The sequence below is a fragment of the Balaenoptera ricei genome, chromosome 6, assembly GCF_028023285.1.
Source record: "Balaenoptera ricei isolate mBalRic1 chromosome 6, mBalRic1.hap2, whole genome shotgun sequence".
Taxonomy (NCBI): Eukaryota; Metazoa; Chordata; class Mammalia; order Artiodactyla; family Balaenopteridae; genus Balaenoptera; species Balaenoptera ricei.
The window spans coordinates 26418972-26443698 of NC_082644.1; the positions used below are offsets into that span (position 1 = coordinate 26418972).

General features: G+C 51.0%; 1 protein-coding gene and 1 long non-coding RNA gene across 13 annotated transcripts in view; one reads left to right on the forward strand and one right to left on the reverse strand.

Moving 5' to 3' along the window:
- The window catches only part of LOC132366898 (uncharacterized), a 78185-nt gene extending 69745 nt beyond the window's left edge, over positions 1-8440 (reverse strand). For 11 of the 12 annotated variants that reach the window (XR_009503572.1, XR_009503576.1, XR_009503569.1 and 8 more), the window contains exons 1-2: positions 8337-8438; positions 4167-4312 (exon numbers count right to left, since the gene is read on the reverse strand). This is a non-coding gene — a long non-coding RNA (uncharacterized LOC132366898). Of the gene's footprint in view, positions 1-4166; positions 4313-8336 lie in introns of all 12 variants that reach the window. The other variant, XR_009503578.1, reaches the window with a different exon arrangement.
- Positions 8441-12318: 3878 nt separating this feature from the next.
- LOC132367742 (NUT family member 2G-like) lies at positions 12319-24495 on the forward strand. Its single transcript, XM_059926324.1, has 13 exons — positions 12319-12334; positions 14290-15004; positions 15959-16087; positions 17135-17258; positions 17810-18055; positions 18454-18570; positions 19092-19630; positions 20585-20713; positions 21761-21884; positions 22436-22681; positions 23066-23182; positions 23704-23850; positions 24007-24495. Exons 1-13 carry the CDS (start codon positions 12319-12321, stop codon positions 24493-24495), a joined length of 3138 nt encoding a protein of 1045 aa, XP_059782307.1.
- Positions 24496-24727: the final 232 nt, after the last annotated feature.

Genomic DNA, 24727 nt, shown 5'->3' on the forward strand with positions numbered 1-24727 from the left:
AGGTAATGAACAGTGTCTAGAGATAATTGTAATTTTTCCTTTGTGTTCTTTCTCAGCTAACTGTTGCAGCAAATAAATGGAATCTTTTATGCATGCCTTATGGAATCTTTACAGTAGCTGAGTACAGCAGGAGGTTATCTCCATATGGTAAAAAGGTTGATTTCTCAGGGAACTAGAGGGTACTTAAATCTTGGTGAGGTACTTGGGAGAAAAAAGAAGGGGTCCCAGTGAACCCTTGAGGCATAAAAGTGCAGGTATATTGTTGACTGTTGCAAGTAAAGGCAGATAGATATTGGCTGTTGGGTCTCCGGGATGCTGAAGAAAGGTGAACAAAGGTCTCCAACAGTAAACCATTCCAAGTCAGTTGAAACTTGTGACAGAAGGGTGGCTAGGTTTGGAACAACAGGAAAACAGGGAATAACTATTTTTATTAACAGCTCCCAAGTCCTGGACAAATCGCCATCCTGCCAGGTTTCCAACCAGGCAAGATTGGCATGCTGCAGGGACGAGTACAGGAATGACTACCTCCCGGGAAATTAAGTCTTCTACAATAGGTGTGAGACCTTGTATGACCACAGGCTTTAATAGTTGTTGAGGAAACCTAGGGAGAGGTTAGGCTACATCTATCTGAATCTTTATAGGTATGCATTTTTTTATTCTTCTGATGTTAACACCGTCAGAAGTAGCCCCCAAATTTGCAGGCATCTCCATCAAATTAGAGAACTTGTGCTGAACTTCCTCTTTTATGTCCAGGACAGATTGTAAGGAACATAAATAATCAGGTTCAGGTTGATCAGGAAATTTTAAGGTGAGATCTCCACTGGAGGCAAAATGTACTGGCCCTTTTAAGTTAGAAAAGAGATTCCTACCGAATAGATTGACTGGGGCTATATTGCATAGCAAAAAGGAATCTTGGTTGAGATAAAAATTCTCTCTGAACTTTATTAGGTACTCCCACTATGGAAACATCCTCTTGACTCAGAGGGACCTGTTGTTCTTTGAGGGTGGGATTTAGAGTAGAAAGCACAGCTCTGGTTAGGGCTAGGGGTAGGGTGTTAAAGGGTTAGGTAATTATGTTTACACTTAGGGTTAGGGTTTAATGTAGATTTCAAAGTAAAATATGAGAGTGGGGTTTAAAGTAGAAAGCATAGCTCCAGTATCAACTAAAATTTGGCAGTTTTTCATCAATTTTCATTCTATTTTCCTCTGGGCTGTTTAAGGTAATTGCTGGTAATAGTTTACCAGAGAACCTCTGGAGTTTTGCCAACTAGGGGAGAGGGTCATGGGGGGGCCCTCCCTTTGAGACAGATATGAGAGCATTTGTGAAGAGTTTGCATAGGACCTTTGAGGACACCATTTTTTCTAGTGTCCTCACTGATTACAAATGAAACATCAACTTTGGGTCATCGAATTGATCATGGACCCCTAGGACGTTGTAATGGGGGAGGCCTAGGTGTTATTTTGTGTCTCTTGCCTTAGAGCTGTTGTAACTGTAAGGCTATGAGCTTGGTGGATTTCTGTTTGTGATCTTGCTCCAAGGTCCTTTCAAAATGCTCAGCTACAGTCAGGAGTTCAGTCAGGCCTACAGCCTCCCAGCCTATTTTCTGCCCTTTTATCAATCCACTAATCTCAGAAGATAATCCATTTACAAAGAGGGCAGTTAAAGTAGGCTGAGTGGCCTTTTTATTGCTTGCAACCCCAAATGCTGTAAAAAGAGAGCCTACAAACTGGCTGGAAAGTCTTCCACAGATTCACCCCTCTTTTGTTTGTATGAGTGTATAACAGGCCAATCATTATTAGGCCAATTAATAATAGACCAAGTGTGAGCAGGGAAGATTTTAGGAATAGCTTATAAAAGGTTAGTTGTTATTCTGCAAGCCTTTTTAGGTTGAGGATCTTGAATATCATCCTAGGGATTATGTCATTTTGCTTCCCGCGTCCATTCTGGGGCTTCCCCCAGTCCTACCAACATGTGTACAAGTGGATAAAGATCTAGCAGTTTGGGGACATAGGCCGTGACAGGGACTCTAAATTCTTCAAAAAATGTTGGGGGTTCCTCCCTAGGTTTAGAGAATTCTTTGACTATAGCTCTCAGTTCAGTCTTTCACCAAGAGGTAAAGGACACCTGAGGGGGCTCACCTGCAACCTCAGGTAGTTTTACTTTAAATGGCAATTGTTAAATATTCTCTTGGGAATAGAAAAGTATTTCAGACAGAAAATGAGTAAAACAAGAGTACTCAGGTGAAAAAGGAAAGGGGAGGACAGTAGGAGTTAAATCTGCAGTCACATCCGTCCTATGGTCTTTTGTTTCAGGTACCTTTTGTCTCTTTAATTTTTCATTAGCTTTTTGTTCTAAGTCTCTAAATGAAGCTATTTTGGAATCTTGAAACCTTCTGTAAACTTTTACATACCAATTAAAGCAGGCATTTCATTCTCCCTGTCCAATTTGGGAACCCTTGCTCTCTAGTGTTTTCCTTAAATGAACAATCTTGTCTAACTGGAACATTCCCCACAATGAACATTGTAATTCTAGATTAATATTAGTATAATTTTGCCATCTTTCTAAATATCTACAGCCTCCAGGACCATAGTTCTCAAATATAAAATAAGCAGGTGTGCCAGAAGCTGGCATTCTCAACTCTTTGGTGATAAAGGATCTCATTTCCTTAGCTAGCCTTTGTCAACCCAAAAGAACACACAAAAGAACTGCGCCTTAATATATCAGCAGTAACAAAGAGATGTTACTATGTCCTGGCCAAAAGAAGGCCTGGTATGCACCACCACCAATTCCCAGGGATCCCTGGACTGAGGAAAAAGATCCAACCAGCAAATCCCAAGGAATGGGGACTGCAAACTGATGCCAAACAAAATGGAGAACTATAGCCGCCACCAACAGTTCCAAGCATGGAAACTGAGGGCTGATGCCAAACAGATGGGGAAGTGCAGACTACACTGCCAGCAGTGCCCAATGTGGAATCCAGGGAACAAAATTAGGGGCTAGGGTTTACCACTCAAAAATATACTGGCAATAACCAAGAGATGTTACTGTGTCCTGGGAATTTCCATCTGAAAGGCTAGGGGTTTGGCCTCAGGGAGAATCCTCTACCAGCCAAACTGCCCTGCCCTGGAAAGGAAAGCCAGTTAGATTGCGAGCACAAACTCAATCAAAGAGAATGGAGCTCAAACCAAGAGGAGCTTACCAACAACCTTCAGGAATGGCAAAAGACAGTGAACTCAAAGGAGTTGTGGGCACCACACCTGTTTCTCCTTGTCCCAAATGTTATCAGAAATTTGCTTCAGATCCCATCACTGCCACCAATATATTTATCTTTTTCTTTTTAAAAAGATAAGCATTTAATCATAAAATCATCGTGTTAGCAGGAGGAATCATAAGAGTGGATTTTAGAAAAGTGCACATACATATTTTTATACAGAACATTTCTGAAGGGATACATATTCAACTGTTAGTGGCCACCTCTGAATGCCACCAATGTATTAAAAAACAAGATTTAACTGAGTAAATTTGAAGATTTACTTTGAATTTTGAATAAATTGGCTTTATTAAACGATTCATGAATCAGGCAGCATCTCATCTGACAGAAAGGGAGATACTCCAACTGGTTACACAACATGGAAGGCTTTTTGTTTTTTGGCCACGCCACATGGCATGTGGAAATCTTAGTTCCCCGACCAGGGATCAAACCCATGCCCCGTGCATTGGAAGAGCAGAGTCTTAGCCCCTGGACCACCAGGAAGTCCCAGAAGGCTTTTAAAGTAAAGAGGGTGGAACAAGGAAAGAAAATCATCATCAAGGGAAAAAATGAAAGTTCACTGGAGGAAAGTGAAACTTCAGGTGACAATGGCTTCTCATTGGCTAAACTGCGTAATTTTCTATTAGCTATTTCTATTTTCTATTTCTTGTTGCTGGCCAGGAAGGAAGTCTTCCCTCCTCCAGCTGGGGTAGTACAGTGGTTGCACTTCCTGTTTGGGGTCAGTGAATGACCTCTTCCTGTTGGGGTAATTGATGATGAGTGACACGGCATGAGAGCTCCCTCTACGGGCCTTCCAGACTCCAATTCTAGTTGAGGTTTCCTTTTGTTAACACTCACAGCATGTTTTATTGGCAGGAGGATTCACAATGAGGGAGAAAAGGCCACAAGACTCACCATAAAGAAGGCTCAGAAATTCCTGGGTGGGTCCAAGGGAGGCACAAGGTGGCTGTGGGGTCAGCTGGTGGCCACAATGATCACATGGTTCCATCTGATGGGTTTGCAGCTCGATGTGGAATAGTGAATAAAAGGGTCAGTTCATCCTATCAGAGAAACATGAAACTGAGATAAGCTTCCCACTGCTGGAAGCATCTTGAGCCTTCAGAAAAGAACAGAGAACATGTCTAAAGGGTTTGGGAACATCAGAGTCATATCTCCTCAGAGTGGGACTCCCCAGGCTCTCCAGGTCTCAGTCCCCAACTCTCCCTCGGGGACAAAGCCTCCCCACCTCTGTCCTTGTCAGCTCACTGATCCCTAGAGGTCCTGCCTATCCCTGAGGACTTAGGTTTCCACGGAGACAGGTTGGTTGAGACCTAGTGATACAGTTGACCAGCCTGATACGCAACAGTTCCCACCACCCTGGGGCAGTTGGGCTCAGGGACACGTGGCTCTGGATCCCATGTGGAGGGTGTCCTTGCACGTCAGCTGTGCCCCAGAAGAGCCAGTAACGCCTGTAGCTGTCCAACTGATTCTCAGGGTATTTTCCTGGGAGAGCCCTTGGTCATCTGACCTCCTATCCAGGAAGCCCCGTGACTTTCTGACTGCTGCCTGTCACGCCAACAACACACCTGTGAAGGTTCTGCTCTGCATGGCCATCTGTCCACCAGGCCCCCCCTTCTAGGGACCCAGATGCTAGGACCACCCAAATGCTGAAGGAGTGTCCACCTGCCTAAGGTACAGACACCCCTGTATCCATCTGCATGATTTCTACTGGGAATCAACAACATTTATGGGGATTCTTTGGCCCTAAAGAACAGACCAACCTGATAGGAGCAATGCAATGATTCACGATTACCAGGGTCAATGCACATATACAGGGGCCCATAGCCCCAGATGCCCCACTCACAATTCACATGGGTGTCCCATACGTACCCACCGATGCCCAAATATTCTTGCTTCATACATACATACATCCAAACACACACATCAGTGGTGTGCTGGTAAGTGCTAAAAAACTCTCCGAGAAAGGTGGGAAAGACTTCACCTATGCTATCTACGTGGTATAAATATTCCCAGCATGACCAATTTCAAGCTACCCACCTGACATCACTGAACACAGAGCTGGGAAGAGATATGCACCATTGACTATCCCAAGATAGTATGAACCAGTTTCAGCACATCCCATACCTTTTCCTATGAATTTGTGCACACAATCCACTTACACCCCAAGTAGAACCCTCAACTCCCATCACAGATATATAACCAAAAGGATACCACATACACATATGTGTTTGTACATATACATATACATATATATATATATATATCCTGAACACACACGTACATTTCTACCCTCACCCTGAATAAATACACAAACAGACTACCTCTTACTACCTAAATTTTTACAGACAAAACCTTACTCACCCTGAATATTCACATTCCACTCTCACAACTATATATACACACACAACATGGGCCTGAAAACAAACACGTGCAACCAATATGCCATCCAGATGTACACACTGAGTACCTAAACACACAGGCTCACCAAGTACACAACTGTCTCATGGGCAACCCAAAAAAGACCCACATGCAATCCCACAGCCCTAAAATACATATACTCCAGGATTCCTGCACACACACATAACCTACACCGTCTACTGGTTTCCAAACACACAAACTAAACTCTCACATCCCCCAGAATACATACCCCAGAAGCCCCAGGAACTCAAAAACACACACAGCCACAAAATAACCTATTCTTATCAAATACAGCTGACCCTTGAACAACTTGGGGGTTAGGGCGTCAGCCCTCCATGCAGTGGTTCTGCATCCATGGATCGTGTAGTAGTCCTGTAGTATTTACTGGAAAAAAAATCCACTAGAAGTGGACCCGTGTGGTTCAAACGTGTGTTGTTCAAGGGTCAACTGTACATATAAGTCCACCTCACTAATACTGAGAACACACATACAAGCAACACCACTAAATTCTTCAGGCATTACATTTGGAAATAGACACATAGAGGACTCTAAGCCTCCTGATATACTCACAAATCACAAATACACACACCCACAAACTACTCATGACTATACACCCCAAATGCTCAGACACACTCAAAACAGAAAAACACCAACAACCTCTGCAGACTTACTAATATACATACACAATTCTCACACACCTATGGACACACACATGCAAATATTCCCAAGCCCTGAACATACAGATCCCCTCCCAAACACTATACATTATGCTACCTCTCCAGAATACAAGCTCCCCACCACTACCCCAACATATAAACTGTATATGTGTGGGGGGGTGTTTATATATATATATTTCTACCCTCACCCTGAATATATAGACAGACCACCTCTTACTCCTACCAAACACATGTATAAACACCCTAGCATTCTCCAAAGAAATACACTTTGAATACTCCTAACAACTCCATACCTTATGAACAAACTTTGATAATGCATGAACCTGATGATGGACACACACACAGATTAGAATACACAAGTAAGATACATGGAAGTGTCTCCAGCAAACCATTTATGAAACAACTTCCATATATCAAATGATCCCTAGCTATTAGGAGCCAGCTCACACATATGCAAGTACTAACAAATACCCATATCACATATTTCTAATACATAGAAATGCAATTGTCCAACTTCCCTGTAGAAACATAGAACCCCACCTCTTTATCAGATACACATATACTCACTTCCCAAAATACATAAGCTTCAGAGGCTCCTACTGAAAATTACAAATGCACAGCCTCAGCAAATATTCCTCCAAGTGGCCATGCCCCTTGAATACACACACAAACTCATTGAACACATAACTCTCCACAAGTCCCAAATGCAACCACAATTACCCAGAACACTACAAATATGCAATAATATCATCCTATATGCCCTTTGTTCCAAATACACATACAGTACCACACTACTGGCATATACATAACCCCACATTCCCAACCTCTCACACACAATTAACTCTGCCATCTTGCAGAATACAGAATCATACAAACACAACATACCTACATATACAACATCCACCAGTCCCAGAAAATAGTCACAGACTTGCCCTCTACACATCCAAATATACATAGACAGCTCCTGAAAATGCACACACACAAACACCCCATAACCATACAACATGCCCTGAATACACAAATGATCATCCTACATTCCCCAAATATACAAAATAAACAGACTGGACACCCAAAGTAATATACACCACTACTTTTCCTGACATTGCCCTTATGCATATGTATATAATCCTTCCAAATCCACCATTAGACACACATAAATCCCCAAATTCATGGGTGAAAAAAACACATGTAAACATATTCCCCAAACACCTAATTACAAACACCTAACCACCAACTCCTTGAGTATGCCTGCGTCACATCTCAACACCCTCCAAGTACAACACTCACTCTTACACACTCTCACAAAAACACAGGCATGACCTCCCTTCAGACACAAACATCCACAGACAAAACCAACCCACACCTTTGACTACATATCAGATTCCCACCAACCAATTAAATATGTACAGACCCCATCTATGCTTGCAAATCAATCATGATTTGACATCAGACTACAAATACATGTTTATTACCACATTCAGCAAAGTTGCTCCCATCACTGACAAAAGAATGCAGTTTGAACATAAGTGGTGATTGATGTTTTTATGATAAGAAGGAAGACACTAGTGAAACCATGAGTGTGTTCCTTCGATCTTCACTCATTTTCCAATCACCTGAGCTACACCTTTGGAACCAGATGAGGGTTTTCAACTCGCAAGAACGTCCCTCTAGCTTTTGTACTCTTCAGAAAGTGCAGCCTAGAACGGCACCTGGGCACCTGTTTAATAGCTCACACACACTATTTCCCCCTGACTGTAGGCCCCGCAATCACTGAACCCTTCATGCAGCCGGCTCCCCAGTGGTGCCAATAACCCTGGGGTAAACCCCTCAAGGGAATCGAGCTCTATGGGGGCGTGAATCCACATTGTGGGGAGTCTCCTTACACGGACAAGGGCACAAACAACCCACAGGGTGAACACCAGCGCAGAGCGGTGACACCTGAGGGGTGAAAAGTCCCCGTACCCCTTACCTCAGGGTTCCTGGAATTGACTCTCGAGGCCGCCATGACAGGCCCCGCCCCCGCCGGACGGCCGCTGGGGCCCCACCCTCCACGCTCGCGCATGCGCTCCTGTCTTCCGGAGCCGACTGCCCCAACAGACGCCAGGAATCGTGGGAGGACGGCGGTCCGCGTGCCCGAGAGCCCCGCCCCAGTGGGCGTGCGCAGGCGTGCAGGCGCGGGGCACGCGGGCATCTGGTCCTGCAGCTCTCTGCCAGAGAGGAGAGAGGTGGAGTGTCGGGCACGCTGCGGAGCGTCTCTGGCGACGCTCCTCGCCGGGAACTTTCGTGCTGGTCTCTTCTTAAAACCAGCTCTTGTGAGATGTGCACTCGTGATTTTTCTATTGCACACGTGAAACCCATGCACTTAGCTACAAAGAGTTCTGGAGAGCTCCACTCTAAGCACAGTAGCCTCAAATTGGGGCAAGTGCTTTCATGCCCTTTAGACTGCAGTTCCTTGGTTCTTGTTTATGCCTTTCAAAAAACAGTAGGTCCTTTTCCCTAGCAAGCCTGAAGTTTCCGTTAAAGAACAATTCTAGCCAAGAATTCAGACCTGGGAAACACTCTTAAGATACTGTCTCCTGACTCCGTTCCTAGAGTTTTTCCAAACGCATTTACTCTACTAGAATATTTTTTCTCAGTGTATTTAATACATGGAGGTTTTTCAATAAATGTTGATTCACAGGTGTTTCCTTTGTACGGTTTTTTTTTTTTTTTTTAAATAACTTTGAGAGACAGTGGACAATCTGGGCCAATTTCAACACAGCAGGTAGTATGGGAAAAATTTTCCTTTCCCTCCCTCCTTTTTTGTAATATCTTGCAGACTTTCAGTTGGCATTAAAAACAACAACAACAACAAAAATAGTAGCGGGATCAACTTACTGACCTGACTTTGTAATACTTCCCAAAGAAACTTCAATCATCAGATCCTCTTTCTGGTCAATTGCAAGATTAGAGCATTTCTCACTCAACAGGATGCCTCTGAAGACCCCTCACATCTAACAGCACTAAGCGCCTCCAAGTGCACAGACTTGAAAACTCCACAAGACACAAACATTGTATCTCTTCGTTTCTTTAATGTTTCGTGATTGAGTGGAAGATGAACTGTCTTCTGAGGCTTGTGATGCATGTCCAGAGTTGTTTTTTCTCAGTAGTCAATGCCTGCCCGCAGCCTCTGTGCAGGAATAGTCAGAGATCATGATCCAAAGGACTTTTAGATACTCCCTTCTGTGACTGCTCTTCCCAAATTACATTTGGGCTAATTTGATTATCTCTGTCCCTGGGGTGTAGGATTTTGAAGTATTACAAAAGTGATTGCAGATTTGGGACTGGCTAATTTTTGCACAGTGCAATTTTTGTATCAGTGACCTTGAGAAGAGTCCTTCAAATACTGTATCAGAATTATGAGTGAGAATCTTGTAAATAACTGGTTGAATGACTGAACAAAGGGAGGAAGCAACAAGGAAGCCTGCCTTTCTCGAGTGCCTGGGTACAATATTTTGCCTCACCATCCCTCTAGTATGAAGTTATTGGTTGAAAATCATATGAGTTTTCCTTCATTGTAAAAGCTCCAGTACTGAGCGATATTCCCAAACTGTTTATTTTTTTCAGTCCCCGACAGGAGTTTCTTTAGATATAAAGTTCACTTAGAAACTTTATGTCTTAAGTTTCTTTAGATATAAAGTTTCACCATGATGTTGCTTGAAATATTCTCACCTTATCTTCTCACCTTCTTCTGAGTCAGTTTTTCCTGACAAGGGGCAAGGAACTTCTTAAACACCAACAGGAGTCTTTTTCACACTGTGGCACAGTCCTTCTAAACCTCTGTTTCCTTCCCCAACACCCCACAATCAGTTGGAGTTCTACTGCAGCTACAGCAGTGAGAGAATCTCGTCTCGCAAGAGATTTGGTTGCCATCCTCTGAGGTTTTCAGCCTTCATCTCCCTTGACAAGTTTCCTAACAGTCCTCTCTTCTCACAACACAAAACACGAATACTCTTTCATATCATTTTGATAGTGGTTAACTGACTGACATGGATTCTCAATATGAAAATAATAATCAAAACAAGTTTTGTAAAAGGAATGCTACCATGATTCCCATGCAGATGGGGCCATATGCAACGATGAGCCTAGATTGTAAAGAGCAAGTGTATGTAATGCAGACAGGAAATTAACAAACTTGTAAGCAGGGCTTGCAGGCTAGGATTTAGATGGAAGTGGGCTTGTCTGAATGGGGATTGGACACTGGTGGATAAACTCTTGGCATTGTGTCAAGGTGTACATCCATCTCATGGGTAGTGGACTTTTAACACCTAGAAAAACCAGGGCTCTAGGATGTTTCGTCCCTTTAACATAAGGAAAGAGAAGAAGATTTTCTGCCTTCTTGTTCCTTACTTCTGTCCTTACCCCTACTAAGCCAAGATGTTCAGTGCTATATGATGGCTCTTCCAAATCCATTTCATCCAAAGAGCCTGCAGATTTTGTGTATGTTTACAGTTGTGTTTTCTGTTGGAGCCAAGGTGCACACTTGAGTCTCATCACTCCAAGTTCTCTTTCTCATAAGGATGAGTAACTGATAATAGCTTAGTATGTTCTGATTTTTTGGTAGTGTTGCCAGATAAAATACAGATTTCGAGTTAAATGTAAATTTCAGATAAACAGGGAAAGAATTTGCAGTAAAACTATGTCCAAAATGTTGCATGGGACAAAGTTGTACTACAAATGAATTCATTGTTTATGTGAAATTCAAAAGTCAAATTCAGTTAGGCATTTGTTACTTTTCTTTACTAGATCGAGCCACCCTATTCTTTCAGGTCTTTGAAATGTAAGAGACTAGAAATTGTTGTTCTAGGAATCTAGTGCAGAAACAGAGGAGCCACGATACCCGTACAAAGACAATCATTGGAAATATCCTCAGATATATTGGAACATATATGAATTTTGATCTAGAAAAAAAATGAAGGCATTTTAAAAACTGAAAACAGATTGCCTTCGTTTTTAGTTGCATGACGTATCTCTGGGAAGATTTTAGTGAAAGAGATAACACTGGTTTCCTCCGGGAAAGAGGATTGGGTTGACAGGGGAAAGAGGTGGGAGGAGGACTCGCCACTGCATATTCCATTTTGCACAATTTAATTTTGAACCATGAGACGGTGTTACTCGCTTAAAATATTACACTAAAATCATTTAAAAGGTAAAAAACTAAATCTTTTACAACCATGGAATACTATGAGAAAGACATTTAGTGAATTCTGGTCTTGGACATGGGGGCTGCATGACGGTTTTTTGATGGACGGGGGCTTTCCAGCACAAAGGGTCATTAGTAAGGCTGGTCCTGCTGGATGTTGGTTGGAGCACAAGGACCACTCCTTTAGGAGTGATGTACATACAGCAGTCAAAGACACTGGATCTGCTGAGACAATCCTAATTTCAAATACTCGGTTCCATGTGGCCATAAATACCCAAGTGTTTATCAGACTAACAGTTCTGAATTTTGTTCAGAAAGTCTAGTCTCTGTTGAAGTAAGTCAAGAGCCAGGTAGGAAGCAGAGTGTGTTGAGGGACACAAAACTAGGTTGATGGAAAAAGAAGTGAAAGGAAGGGACCGTCAAGTCCAACCTCGGTGCCGTGAATCAAAAAAACAGTCTATAAACTGCGTAAAGAGGCACACGCCAATTGTGTTGCCACTGTGTGAGGTGGAAGGAACTTCCGGTTCTTGCCTACCTTCCAGAGCCCTCGTGGAATGTCTCCCCACCCCCACCCTACCCAGACCCACGTGCCCTCTGCCCCTCCCCCACTGCAGAATGTTTCAGCCACATTCTACTGTTATGACTCAAACCTGCCCCTCCTTCAGTTGGATCCTGAGCGTCTGTTGAAGCAGGTCACTCTCTGGGTCCTGGTCTTGACTTTTCTCATTGAGGCTACCAGGCAGCAGTAGTCCGTGCCCAAGCCTGCAGGATGGCTTCAGAAGGAGGTAAGCCTATAGGCTGGGGGTGTGTTCTCACAGACCCTGCCATCCCTCACATCCTTCGGGTTCACACGTGACACTTCACGGTGGGCACACAGTTGGACTGAAGTAGAAGGAGAAGAGAGCCCTGGACACACGAGGACATTTCACCTGGGGAGACTGGGGAGCCTGAAGAAACCTGAGACTGCACTGGGGAGGAGGGGTCATTGGAGGTGGATCAAGAGGAATTGCCCTGGCTATGGAGAAAGGATGGCAGCAGGCAGGTTGATTCTTTCTAGAAGGGAGACAAGCCACTTTGAAACGTGTGTATAAGGATGTGTGTGATGTCCTGGTGGTGACACAGGGAGGGTCATGAGGAAAGCCTAGACGTGTCTTGTGTTCCTGAGGCACCTGAAGCTTGCCTCACCATATCTTTCTAAGGGATTTGAACAGGAGCATACTGTATCTAAGGGGGCCGTGGGGAGAGATGGTCTTGGTGAGAAAACTATTCAGTGGGGCTGTGTGTGGCCACACCTGCAGTGAAGTGTCCTCTCCGAGAGCTAGGCAGGAGGTTACTCTAACTGCCGCAGCCCACACCTCGTCCACTCCTCCCAGCCCAGAGCTCACTTCTCAGTTCAGGTAACTGTTGCTTTGGATTCAACAGGGGATGGGCAACCGTGTAACTTCAGCCAAGAGAGGGCTCAGATTCCTGAGTTGCTCTGAATTGTTCTTCCTTTTGTGGAATCGCAGTACTTCAGACCTACTTCATCTCGTCCAGTATCTCATGGTGGACCCTCAGGCTGCCTTGAGAGGAAGAGTTTGTTCATATTTCCTGTCACTCCTTCATGGACAGGGGACAGATGTGGAGTGGGGTTGTTTCGGGTGGAATGTCTGTGAAGGCTGCTTCCTCTTTTAAAGGGGGAAGGAGTGTAGCCCAGGGGCAGGAAGACGATCTTCTGTGTTATTATTAAACGTCCTATGACACCTGTTCTGGTTAATTAGGTGCACCGTGGTGTGTACCTTGTTCTCCTGAACAGGGATGTGATCCAGACAACTTGATCGCCATGGCAACTGGCTTCTGCCTGCTTCTCAGATTGTCTTTCCGTTATTGGGAGCTGAAGGGGGAAGGACCACAGGCGGTCTGTAGTCCCATGACCAATGTAACATGACAATTCCCTGGCCCTTGTTTAATCCTCTGCAGCCATCACTGGCTGTGAAATGACAGAATCTAAGGGACACGCGCCTACTTCTCACACACCACTCCCCCCACCCCGGCCTCCTAGGAACAGAACTCCTGAGTGATGACAGTGACTCTGGGCACTGGGGAGGCGGTGGCAGGACCTGGCCCATGTTACCTGTCTGCTGTGGGTTGTTCTGAGATGCAGGTGCATTCTGGGCCAGTGTTATGGGTTTGTATCAGGATTCCATTAGAGAGATATTTTCCAGCATTTTGTTTTGTTTTGTGAGGCTAGGAAAGAAAGAGGGGATTTCTACTGAGCATCAGGAAAAGGAGGACTGAGGAGGAGGTGGGGCCCTAATATTTTACACAATACCTGTCCACAAAGGGCCTTTGGGTGCCTAGAACTTACCTTGGAGAAGGTCCCTACCTGCTAGTACGCCGGCTGAGGGGCATTTCTCACAGAGCGGATGTCCACCCAGTTCCAGGTCTTGGGAGACAGCCTGTGAGGCTTAGGTGCCAGGGGGTGCCTTAGGGAGGCTCTCCAAGTCAGTGCTTGCTGAGGCCATTTCTTCTCGGCAGACAGGGGTCAGGGACCTTGGTGGATGGGCGCGGGGTCACCAGTGGAATAATTCTCAACTGGAGATCAGGGCATGAAAATCACTTGAAGACATTTGCACGCTGCACAGTTTCCCTTGTCCAAGTGTCCCTCACCTGTGGAGATGTACACTCTGATGCCACAGAAAGCCTCAGTCCCACTTGCCCATTCTCCTCCTCCATTCACTCCTTTCCTTTGCCTCCACAGCATGGCCAGTGCTGGGAACGGATGTGACCGTGAACCCCGGTGCCTCCTTGTCTACTTTCACGGCAGTGCCCTTCCCTCCACCCATTCCTGGCGCCCAGCACCGGCCACCCTGGCAGCAGCACCTGCCACGTCCCCTCACCCCAGCATTCCCTCCTGGCAGCAGCCTGCTGCTGCCAGCTTTCCCCAGGACGCCTTTGGTGGCTAATGGTGGCCGTGGCCCCAGTGCCCCTGGGGCTTGCAACCTCACTGTCCAAGTCAGGTCACAAGGGAGGCCAGTGGAGGCCCCCCAGACTCAGACCTTTGTCGTTACTCAGGCCCCCCTCAACTGGAGCGCTCCAGGGGCCCTCAGCAGGAGTGCTGCATGTCCTGCACCCGTATTCATAGCAACCCCTGTGATGGGGACCGTTGTGACTGCTCCAGCTGTTGGAGTTAGTCAGGCTGGCAAGGGAGGCTGGACCCCAGGCTTTCCTCCTCAAGCTCCACCACCAGCTGCCCAGCTGGCCCCTATCATTCGCCCAGTGAACTCTGGGCCATGGCCACATGGCACTTCCAGGGAGGGCCGCCTGGCCACCAACCAGTCCAACGCCTCGCAGGATGGCTCCTCTAACCCCCAGAGAGAGTACAGTAACTTCCGACGTTGGCAGCGCTTCAAGCCCCTGGCCCGGAGACACTTTCACCTGAGTCCTGATGCAGAAGCTTTTTCCTGCTTTCTCATGTGAGTGAACGCTCAGGGGGTCCTGAGCTTATGGGAGCTTTTAGATAAAGAGGAACTGGGGATGGACTCGCACGTTAGCTTTCTAGGGATACTGGAAGGAAGGTGTGAGGGCAATGTCCATGCTATGAGAAGGCACATTGTCGGTCACATGGGTGGGCCTGCCAGTCCGTGACATCAGGACTGAAATGTGCCCTATCTCAACTGGCCCCACCACCCTGTGAGTCTGGCCAGCTTGCTCTTCCATGATTCTCATGGTAATATGGACTGAAGACTTGCAGTCAGAGAGGGTCGTGGTGTAAGGTGAGGAGCCCAGGAGTGGATGCCGCACTCTCCTGTGGTGCCGTCTCCTTTCATACAGGACTTGAGTGTACATGGCCAGGGGAGGTCACTTCAGAGGAGGAGGAGGAGCGCGGGGCCCAGGAGAGCGCTTTATGCATGCCTCCACTTCGTTGTGGAGAATTCCACTAGGAACAGGGTGATGGTAGAGCTCTCCTAAGGGCGTGGGCTCTCTCCCACTAGACTTGTGAGCCTGGCAGGCATTTCCATCCTAAACCTCCGGTCCCTCGTAAAAAGGGGACAATTACACTTCACTCAGAGGACTGTGCAGAAGACGCCTTGGGCTAATCTATGAAGTGTTAGCAGATTGCTTGGCACATGCCATGCCTCATTGATGATGATGATTTTTATTATGAAAATGCAGCCTTGAGGAGGAAAAGAGCTCCCCAAGGCACAATGTCCCAGCTCTAGCCTGGGAGTGGGTGGTCATCCTTGAGTGAGTGTGAGGCGGTGACAGCAGTGGCCGGGAAGGCTTGTCTTTGCCCTCCCAGACGCCCGCCTCTCACCCTCCTGTTGCTCAGTCATTCTGGGTTGAGTGATGTGTGGTCCACATGGGCGGGTGGGGTCAGGCAGGTGGGGGCTGGGCTGGGCCCGGAGACTGACCCCGAGGGCTTACAGCCCAGTGCTTCGATCCGTGGCCCGCCTGAATCCCAACATGCCGCTGGAGGAGGGACTGTGGAGGGCCGTGCAGGAATGGCGGCGCTTGAGCAACCTTGACCGGATGATCTACTACGAGAGGGCGGAAAAGTGAGTCAGCGTCCTGGGCCCAGGGGCTGCGTGGAGGGTGAGGCGAGTGGGTGAGGGCAGGGTCTGGCCGTGGGGGTGCTCATCAGAGAGGACAGAGGAGAAGGGCTGTCACCCAGCACAGGGTCCCCGCAGCCCAGGGGCCCTACTGTCCCCCAGAAACCCCTCCCTCACCTTGAGAGTTTGAGACTTCTGTCCTTCCTCCACCAGGAGCTCTGCCCTCCCCTGATTTTGACCTACCCTTGCCTTGACATGAAGGTCTCAGGACGGGGCAGGGTGAAGCTGTGAGTCCAGTAGGGGTCCAACTCCGGCCATATGGGCTGGGCCGGGGAAAGAGCTCCACCCGCCAGCCTGCTGCTTCCTTAGTGGTGGGCAGCTGGCGGCCACTTAACATAGATTTGGGACCACCTCTCCTCATGAAAAGTGCCCTGAGTGGGTACCGTGGCATCCCTGAAGAGGCTGGGGAAGCCAGCTGTCGTCGGCCCAAGGGTCTCCGGCCCTTCCAGTGCTTGCTCCATGGTAATCCCCTTGGTTTAAGAAACAAAAGCAAACAAACGAGCGCCTCTCAGAGGAAAGGAAGGCCTCTCCTCTAAGCTCAGCATCCACATCGTCCAGCCTCTCCTGGGCCCTGTCTCCAGGTCTATGTTCCAGGAGTCTCAGTCCTAGCCCAGGGTCCTGGATTCGGGCAAGGACCCCTGTGGGGAACACATGCCTGTTCCAGCCTCTGGCTTTCAGCCCTTCATGTGGTTCTGGATGGGGACGGGGGCATGAGGAGGGTGCCCCCTGGGTCAGCCATGTGTCCCGTTGACCTGGTTCAATTCAGCGACCTGGGTCTATGCTGTTGAATGCCCTCCAGTGCTGGTGAGGCAGGAAGGGTCCCAGATCTTGTTATCACTTCCAGGAGCAGCTCTCTGCTGTGGACAGCACCTCACAGGGCCTTGACGGCCCCAAGGCACATCCTCTCCCAGTGCCTCATTCTTGGCTGCCTTTGTTGGGCTCCAGAACCCAGGCCTTTTTCTCAGGGTGGCCTGTGCCTCCGTCACCCCCCAGGTTCATGGAATTTGCGGCCGAGGAGGAGACGCACATTCAGCATTTGCAGTGGATGCAGTGCGCGCAGGACCTGCCTCCTCCAGCCCCACCGAAGCTGGATCCTCGGGGGCCCCCAGCCCCGAAAGTGCACCTTCAGCCAGGCACCCAGCTTCCCACTGGAGCTGAAGGCACAGGTAACAGGGCCTAGGGTTGGCCACCGTCCCCATGTGGATCCTTTTCTTTCAAGACAGGGGCATTGGTCTTTCAACCAAAACAGCCACCGAGGCGGGGGGTGGGGGGGTGGGGTCTCAGCTGCCCTTTGTCACTACGGGGTATTGACTTGGTCAGTTTTGTAACTCCTCTCACACCTCCCTGTCAAAGGACCCCACACGAAGTCTGCCTAAGAAGTGGGCTTGATGGGGAGACCCCTAGAAAATTGGAGGTTCCCCACTTCCTTACTTGTGACTCTCTTAGATGACCCCCTAACCTCCCCTCTCCAACTGTGCATGAGGCTTCAGATGGTCCTGACCCCTCCCACACCCACATCAACGTCCCCCAAACAATGCCCTCACCAACGTGCGCTCGGTGGTCAGGAGGTGGACCGGGAGTCCCCCACCTTTCTTCCCTTCCTCCTGCTCTGCCTCAGCCTGTGCTCCCAGGATGTCCGGCCCCAGGGCCCAGCCCTCGCACCCGAAGCCACACAGATCCCAGTGGCCCCCGGAGCCCAAGGCGCCCAAGGAGATTCCCCCTGAGACTGTGAGGGAGTATGTGGACAGGATGGAGGCGCTGGTGGGGCACGTCCACTCAGCCACAGGCAAGTCACCTGCAGAATGTGGAAAGGACGGAAATGAGCTGAAGCAGGAAGAGGACGACACCTACTTGGACCCGTGTCTCTTGAGCTACACTGACGAGCTGCGTTCCCGGGAACACTCTGTCACCAAGGTAGGCTGGGCCTGGAGCCTGGGGTCTACAAGATGCCAGGGCATGGAACTCTCAGCACCCAAGATCTGGGTTCTGCTCAGGCCGATGGGACTTAAGCTCAGCTCCTTGTTCCTGAGCCTGGTGTTCGGGGAGGTTTACGTAGATTTATGTGTGTATATGTTTGTGTCTGTGTGTATGCCTTTGTGTGTCTGTGTATGTGCATCTGTATATGTGCTCTTTTGTGTGTGACTGTGTATGTGCATGTGTGTGTGTGTGTGTGTGTGTGTGTGTGCTGACCATCCCCGCCTTGTGGAGGAGAGTGGGGGGTGGGTCTCTGCTTTTCACTTTCCCTCCTGGTCTTCTTGTGTCACAGGCCACTCCTGGCCAAGGATGCTCACAGCCTCTTCTTTCTGTCCGAGGTGGAGGCAGTCATTCATCCTCGATTCCCGGCAGAATTGTTTTCCCCGGACCCACAGCTGGATGTCTTGGCCCTTGCTGAGGAGCTGAAGCAGGAGGAAGGACTCACCCCTGAAGAAGTGAGCCAGGGGAGGGAGAGGGACACTTAGGGAGCCAGGGGACTCCAGGGGAGGGGGGACCCCAGGTGATCCAGGGGACAGGGGAAACCAGGTGGCCCAGGGGAGCCAGAGGAGGGAGGGATCGCAGGTAGAACAGGGGAGACAAGGGACACCCAGGAAGACCAGGGCACGGAGGGACCCCAGTGAGCAGGGGAGAGGTAGGGCCCCAGAGCAGGAGGCCCACATGGCTCTGTCCATCCCTTCCCTGCCTCGGAGTCCTGGCATGGGGAAGGGCCCTCTCTGGGGTGGGTGCAGCGCAGGGTGATAGGAAGGAGAGGATGGGGAGCCGGGAGCGGAGGGAAGGACACACAGCTGGGAATAAGGTGCAGGAGGATGGCAGGAATGCCACCGTGTCTGTATTTGGAGTCTAGTCCTGGGGTCACCCGTCCCCTCCTCCCCCCCAGGGCCATTGTCCCACTGCCCAGTGCTCCTCCTCTCACACGTGCGCGTGGAGCCGTCACTGTCCTCCTCCCTCCTACCAGCTGGTGCAGAAACGACTCCTGGCCTTGAAAGAGGACAAGGGTGGGCCGGCAGACCTGAGCCACAGTGCACCCGGAATGGGCTCAAGTCCATCTGAGTCCCACGCCGGCCAAGGTGCCCAGAGGCACGACCAAGACCGCCATCGAGGGGTCAGTGATGAAGCCTGCCCACCAGAGATTGATTTTGAGGCTCTTCATAGGCCCATCCGAACAGACACTGGCTCGTTCGTGCTCAGAGTCTTTGTTCCCTCTCGAGGACGTCAGGCTGGCAAGGGAGGCTGGACCCCAGGCTTTCCTCCTCAAGCTCCACCACCAGCTGCCCAGCTGGCCCCTATCATTCGCCCAGTGAACTCTGGGCCATGGCCACATGGCACTTCCAGGGAGGGCCGCCTGGCCACCAACCAGTCCAACGCCTCGCAGGATGGCTCCTCTAACCCCCAGAGAGAGTACAGTAACTTCCGACGTTGGCAGCACATCAGGCCCCTGGCCCGGAGACACTTTCACCTGAGTCCTGATGCAGAAGCTTTTTCCTGCTTTCTCATGTGAGTGAACGCTCAGGGGGTCCTGAGCTTATGGGAGCTTTTAGATAAAGAGGAACTGGGGATGGACTCGCACGTTAGCTTTCTAGGGATACTGGAAGGAAGGTGTGAGGGCGATGTCCATGCTATGAGAAGGCACGTTGTCGGTCACATGGGTGGGCCTGCCAGTCCGTGACATCAGGACTGAAATGTGCCCTATCTCAACTGGCCCCACCACCCTGTGAGTCTGGCCAGCTTGCTCTTCCATGATTCTCATGGTAATATGGACTGAAGACTTGCAGTCAGAGAGGGTCGTGGTGTAAGGTGAGGAGCCCAGGAGTGGATGCCGCACTCTCCTGTGGTGCCGTCTCCTTTCATACAGGACTTGAGCGTACATGGCCAGGGGAGGTCCCTTCAGAGGAGGGGGAGGAGCGCGGGGCCCAGGAGAGCGCTTTATGCATGCCTCCACTTCGTTGTGGAGAATTCCACTAGGAACAGGGTGATGGTAGAGCTCTCCTAAGGGCGTGGGCTCTCTCCCACTAGACTTGTGAGCCTGGCAGGCATTTCCATCCTAAACCTCCGGTCCCTCGTAAAAAGGGGACAATTACACTTCACTCAGAGGACTGTGCAGAAGACGCCTTGGGCTAATCTATGAAGTGTTAGCAGATTGCTTGGCACATGCCATGCCTCATTGATGATGATGATTTTTATTATGAAAATGCAGCCTTGAGGAGGAAAAGAGCTCCCCAAGGCACAATGTCCCAGCTCTAGCCTGGGAGTGGATGGTCATCCTTGAGTGAGTGTGAGGCGGTGACAGCAGTGGCCGGGAAGGCTTGTCTTTGCCCTCCCAGACGCCCGCCTCTCACCCTCCTGTTGCTCAGTCATTCTGGGTTGAGTGATGTGTGGTCCACATGGGCGGGTGGGGTCAGGCAGGTGGGGGCTGGGCTGGGCCCGGAGACTGACCCCGAGGGCTTACAGCCCAGTGCTTCGATCCGTGGCCCGCCTGAATCCCAACATGCCGCTGGAGGAGGGACTGTGGAGGGCCGTGCAGGAATGGCGGCGCTTGAGCAACCTTGACCGGATGATCTACTACGAGAGGGCGGAAAAGTGAGTCAGCGTCCTGGGCCCAGGGGCTGCGTGGAGGGTGAGGCGAGTGGGTGAGGGCAGGGTCTGGCCGTGGGGGTGCTCATCAGAGAGGACAGAGGAGAAGGGCTGTCACCCAGCACAGGGTCCCCGCAGCCCAGGGGCCCTACTGTCCCCCAGAAACCCCTCCCTCACCTTGAGAGTTTGAGACTTCTGTCCTTCCTCCACCAGGAGCTCTGCCCTCCCCTGATTTTGACCTACCCTTGCCTTGACATGAAGGTCTCAGGACGGGGCAGGGTGAAGCTGTGAGTCCAGTAGGGGTCCAACTCCGGCCATATGGGCTGGGCCGGGGAAAGAGCTCCACCCGCCAGCCTGCTGCTTCCTTAGTGGTGGGCAGCTGGCGGCCACTTAACATAGATTTGGGACCACCTCTCCTCATGAAAAGTGCCCTGAGTGGGTACCGTGGCATCCCTGAAGAGGCTGGGGAAGCCAGCTGTCGTCGGCCCAAGGGTCTCCGGCCCTTCCAGTGCTTGCTCCATGGTAATCCCCTTGGTTTAAGAAACAAAAGCAAACAAACGAGCGCCTCTCAGAGGAAAGGAAGGCCTCTCCTCTAAGCTCAGCATCCACATCGTCCAGCCTCTCCTGGGCCCTGTCTCCAGGTCTATGTTCCAGGAGTCTCAGTCCTAGCCCAGGGTCCTGGATTCGGGCAAGGACCCCTGTGGGGAACACATGCCTGTTCCAGCCTCTGGCTGTCAGCCCTTCATGTGGTTCTGGATGGGGACGGGGGCATGAGGAGGGTGCCCCCTGGGTCAGCCATGTGTCCCGTTGACCTGGTTCAATTCAGCGACCTGGGTCTATGCTGTTGAATGCCCTCCAGTGCTGGTGAGGCAGGAAGGGTCCCAGATCTTGTTATCACTTCCAGGAGCAGCTCTCTGCTGTGGACAGCACCTCACAGGGCCTTGACGGCCCCAAGGCACATCCTCTCCCAGTGCCTCATTCTTGGCTGCCTTTGTTGGGCTCCAGAACCCAGGCCTTTTTCTCAGGGTGGCCTGTGCCTCCGTCACCCCCCAGGTTCATGGAATTTGCGGCCGAGGAGGAGACGCACATTCAGCATTTGCAGTGGATGCAGTGCGCGCAGGACCTGCCTCCTCCAGCCCCACCGAAGCTGGATCCTCGGGGGCCCCCAGCCCCGAAAGTGCACCTTCAGCCAGGCACCCAGCTTCCCACTGGAGCTGAAGGCACAGGTAACAGGGCCTAGGGTTGGCCACCGTCCCCATGTGGATCCTTTTCTTTCAAGACAGGGGCATTGGTCTTTCAACCAAAACAGCCACCGAGGCGGGGGGTGGGGGGGTGGGGTCTCAGCTGCCCTTTGTCACTACGGGGTATTGACTTGGTCAGTTTTGTAACTCCTCTCACACCTCCCTGTCAAAGGACCCCACACGAAGTCTGCCTAAGAAGTGGGCTTGATGGGGAGACCCCTAGAAAATTGGAGGTTCCCCACTTCCTTACTTGTGACTCTCTTAGATGACCCCCTAACCTCCCCTCTCCAACTGTGCATGAGGCTTCAGATGGTCCTGACCCCTCCCACACCCACATCAACGTCCCCCAAACAATGCCCTCACCAACGTGCGCTCGGTGGTCAGGAGGTGGACCGGGAGTCCCTCACCTTCCTTCCCTTCCTCCTGCTCTGCCTCAGCCTGTGCTCCCAGGATGTCCGGCCCCAGGGCCCAGCCCTCGCACCCGAAGCCACACAGATCCCAGTGGCCCCCGGAGCCCAAGGCGCCCAAGGAGATTCCCCCTGAGACTGTGAGGGAGTATGTGGACAGGATGGAGGCGCTGGTGGGGCACGTCCACTCAGCCACAGGCAAGTCACCTGCAGAATGTGGAAAGGACGGAAATGAGCTGAAGCAGGAAGAGGACGACACCTACTTGGACCCGTGTCTCTTGAGCTACACTGACGAGCTGCGTTCCCGGGAACACTCTGTCACCAAGGTAGGCTGGGCCTGGAGCCTGGGGTCTACAAGATGCCAGGGCATGGAACTCTCAGCACCCAAGATCTGGGTTCTGCTCAGGCCGATGGGACTTAAGCTCAGCTCCTTGTTCCTGAGCCTGGTGTTCGGGGAGGTTTACGTAGATTTATGTGTGTATATGTTTGTGTCTGTGTGTATGCCTTTGTGTGTCTGTGTATGTGCATCTGTATATGTGCTCTTTTGTGTGTGACTGTGTATGTGCATGTGTGTGTGTGTGTGCTGACCATCCCCGCCTTGTGGAGGAGAGTGGGGGGTGGGTCTCTGCTTTTCACTTTCCCTCCTGGTCTTCTTGTGTCACAGGCCACTCCTGGCCAAGGATGCTCACAGCCTCTTCTTTCTGTCCGAGGTGGAGGCAGTCATTCATCCTCGATTCCCGGCAGAATTGTTTTCCCCGGACCCACAGCTGGATGTCTTGGCCCTTGCTGAGGAGCTGAAGCAGGAGGAAGGACTCACCCCTGAAGAAGTGAGCCAGGGGAGGGAGAGGGACACTTAGGGAGCCAGGGGACTCCAGGGGAGGGGGGACCCCAGGTGATCCAGGGGACAGGGGAAACCAGGTGGCCCAGGGGAGCCAGAGGAGGGAGGGATCGCAGGTAGAACAGGGGAGACAAGGGACACCCAGGAAGACCAGGGCACGGAGGGACCCCAGTGAGCAGGGGAGAGGTAGGGCCCCAGAGCAGGAGGCCCACATGGCTCTGTCCATCCCTTCCCTGCCTCGGAGTCCTGGCATGGGGAAGGGCCCTCTCTGGGGTGGGTGCAGCGCAGGGTGATAGGAAGGAGAGGATGGGGAGCCGGGAGCGGAGGGAAGGACACACAGCTGGGAATAAGGTGCAGGAGGATGGCAGGAATGCCACCGTGTCTGTATTTGGAGTCTAGTCCTGGGGTCACCCGTCCCCTCCTCCCCCCCAGGGCCATTGTCCCACTGCCCAGTGCTCCTCCTCTCACACGTGCGCGTGGAGCCGTCACTGTCCTCCTCCCTCCTACCAGCTGGTGCAGAAACGACTCCTGGCCTTGAAAGAGGACAAGGGTGGGCCGGCAGACCTGAGCCACAGTGCACCCGGAATGGGCTCAAGTCCATCTGAGTCCCACGCCGGCCAAGGTGCCCAGAGGCACGACCAAGACCGCCATCGAGGGGTCAGTGATGAAGCCTGCCCAGCAGAGATTGATTTTGAAGCTCTTCATAGGCCCATCTGAACAGACACTGGCCCGTTCCTGCCCAGAGTCTTTGTTCCCTGTCGAGAACGTCTGGAGGTCTCTCCATTCCGGGCCGGACGGCCCTCCCCTCCCCAGGGTCAAAGGCGCACTGGCCCTCTACTGGGACCCAGGGATGCGTCTGTTCTCAGAGAGGCGTCTCCTGTTCCGGAGGCCCGAGGGCCCAGGGACACGTCCAGTGAGGACGAGGAGGCGCTCCCCAGCCTGGCCTCCCTCTTGGCCTCTCCGCAGAGCCTGCCGCCTTGCGGGCTGTCCCAGAGTCCTGCCCCGGCCTCAGGCCTGGCCTCCCCTGGAGGTTGGGGGGCCCAGAGTGCTCCACAGGCCCCCTCCCCTCAGAGAAGAGGCCCCAGCCCAGCTCCACCAGCTGCTCCCAAGTCGAGGAAGCGGGCTCTGTGTGGGCGCCCAGCCGCTGCCGAGAAGCTGCCCATCCCCGGGGCTGGCCACGGGGTCTCTGCGAGGCCAGCCTTGGCTCTGGGGCTGGCTCGCCCCTCACAGCCGAGAAAGAGAAAGCGTGACCCGTTTGTCACAGGGAAGAGGAGGAAGAAGAGGAAGCACTGCAGCCAGTAGGGAACAGCCGGGCCGGCCCTCCAGGGCGAGCCCCCCAGGGCGGCCCCCAGGGGAGCCTAGGGGCTCCTCCTCACCCCAGAGCTGATCCTGGGATTGTGGGGGGTTAGGGAGGTGGGGGAGGTGGGTGTGGGCAGGACCTTTGGAGTGATGTATGAAAATTGTGAATAAAGATAGTTTTGGTGGGAAATGCTCTCAGGCCACTGTCATCTTCTTCGTGTGGAGCTGTTCCACA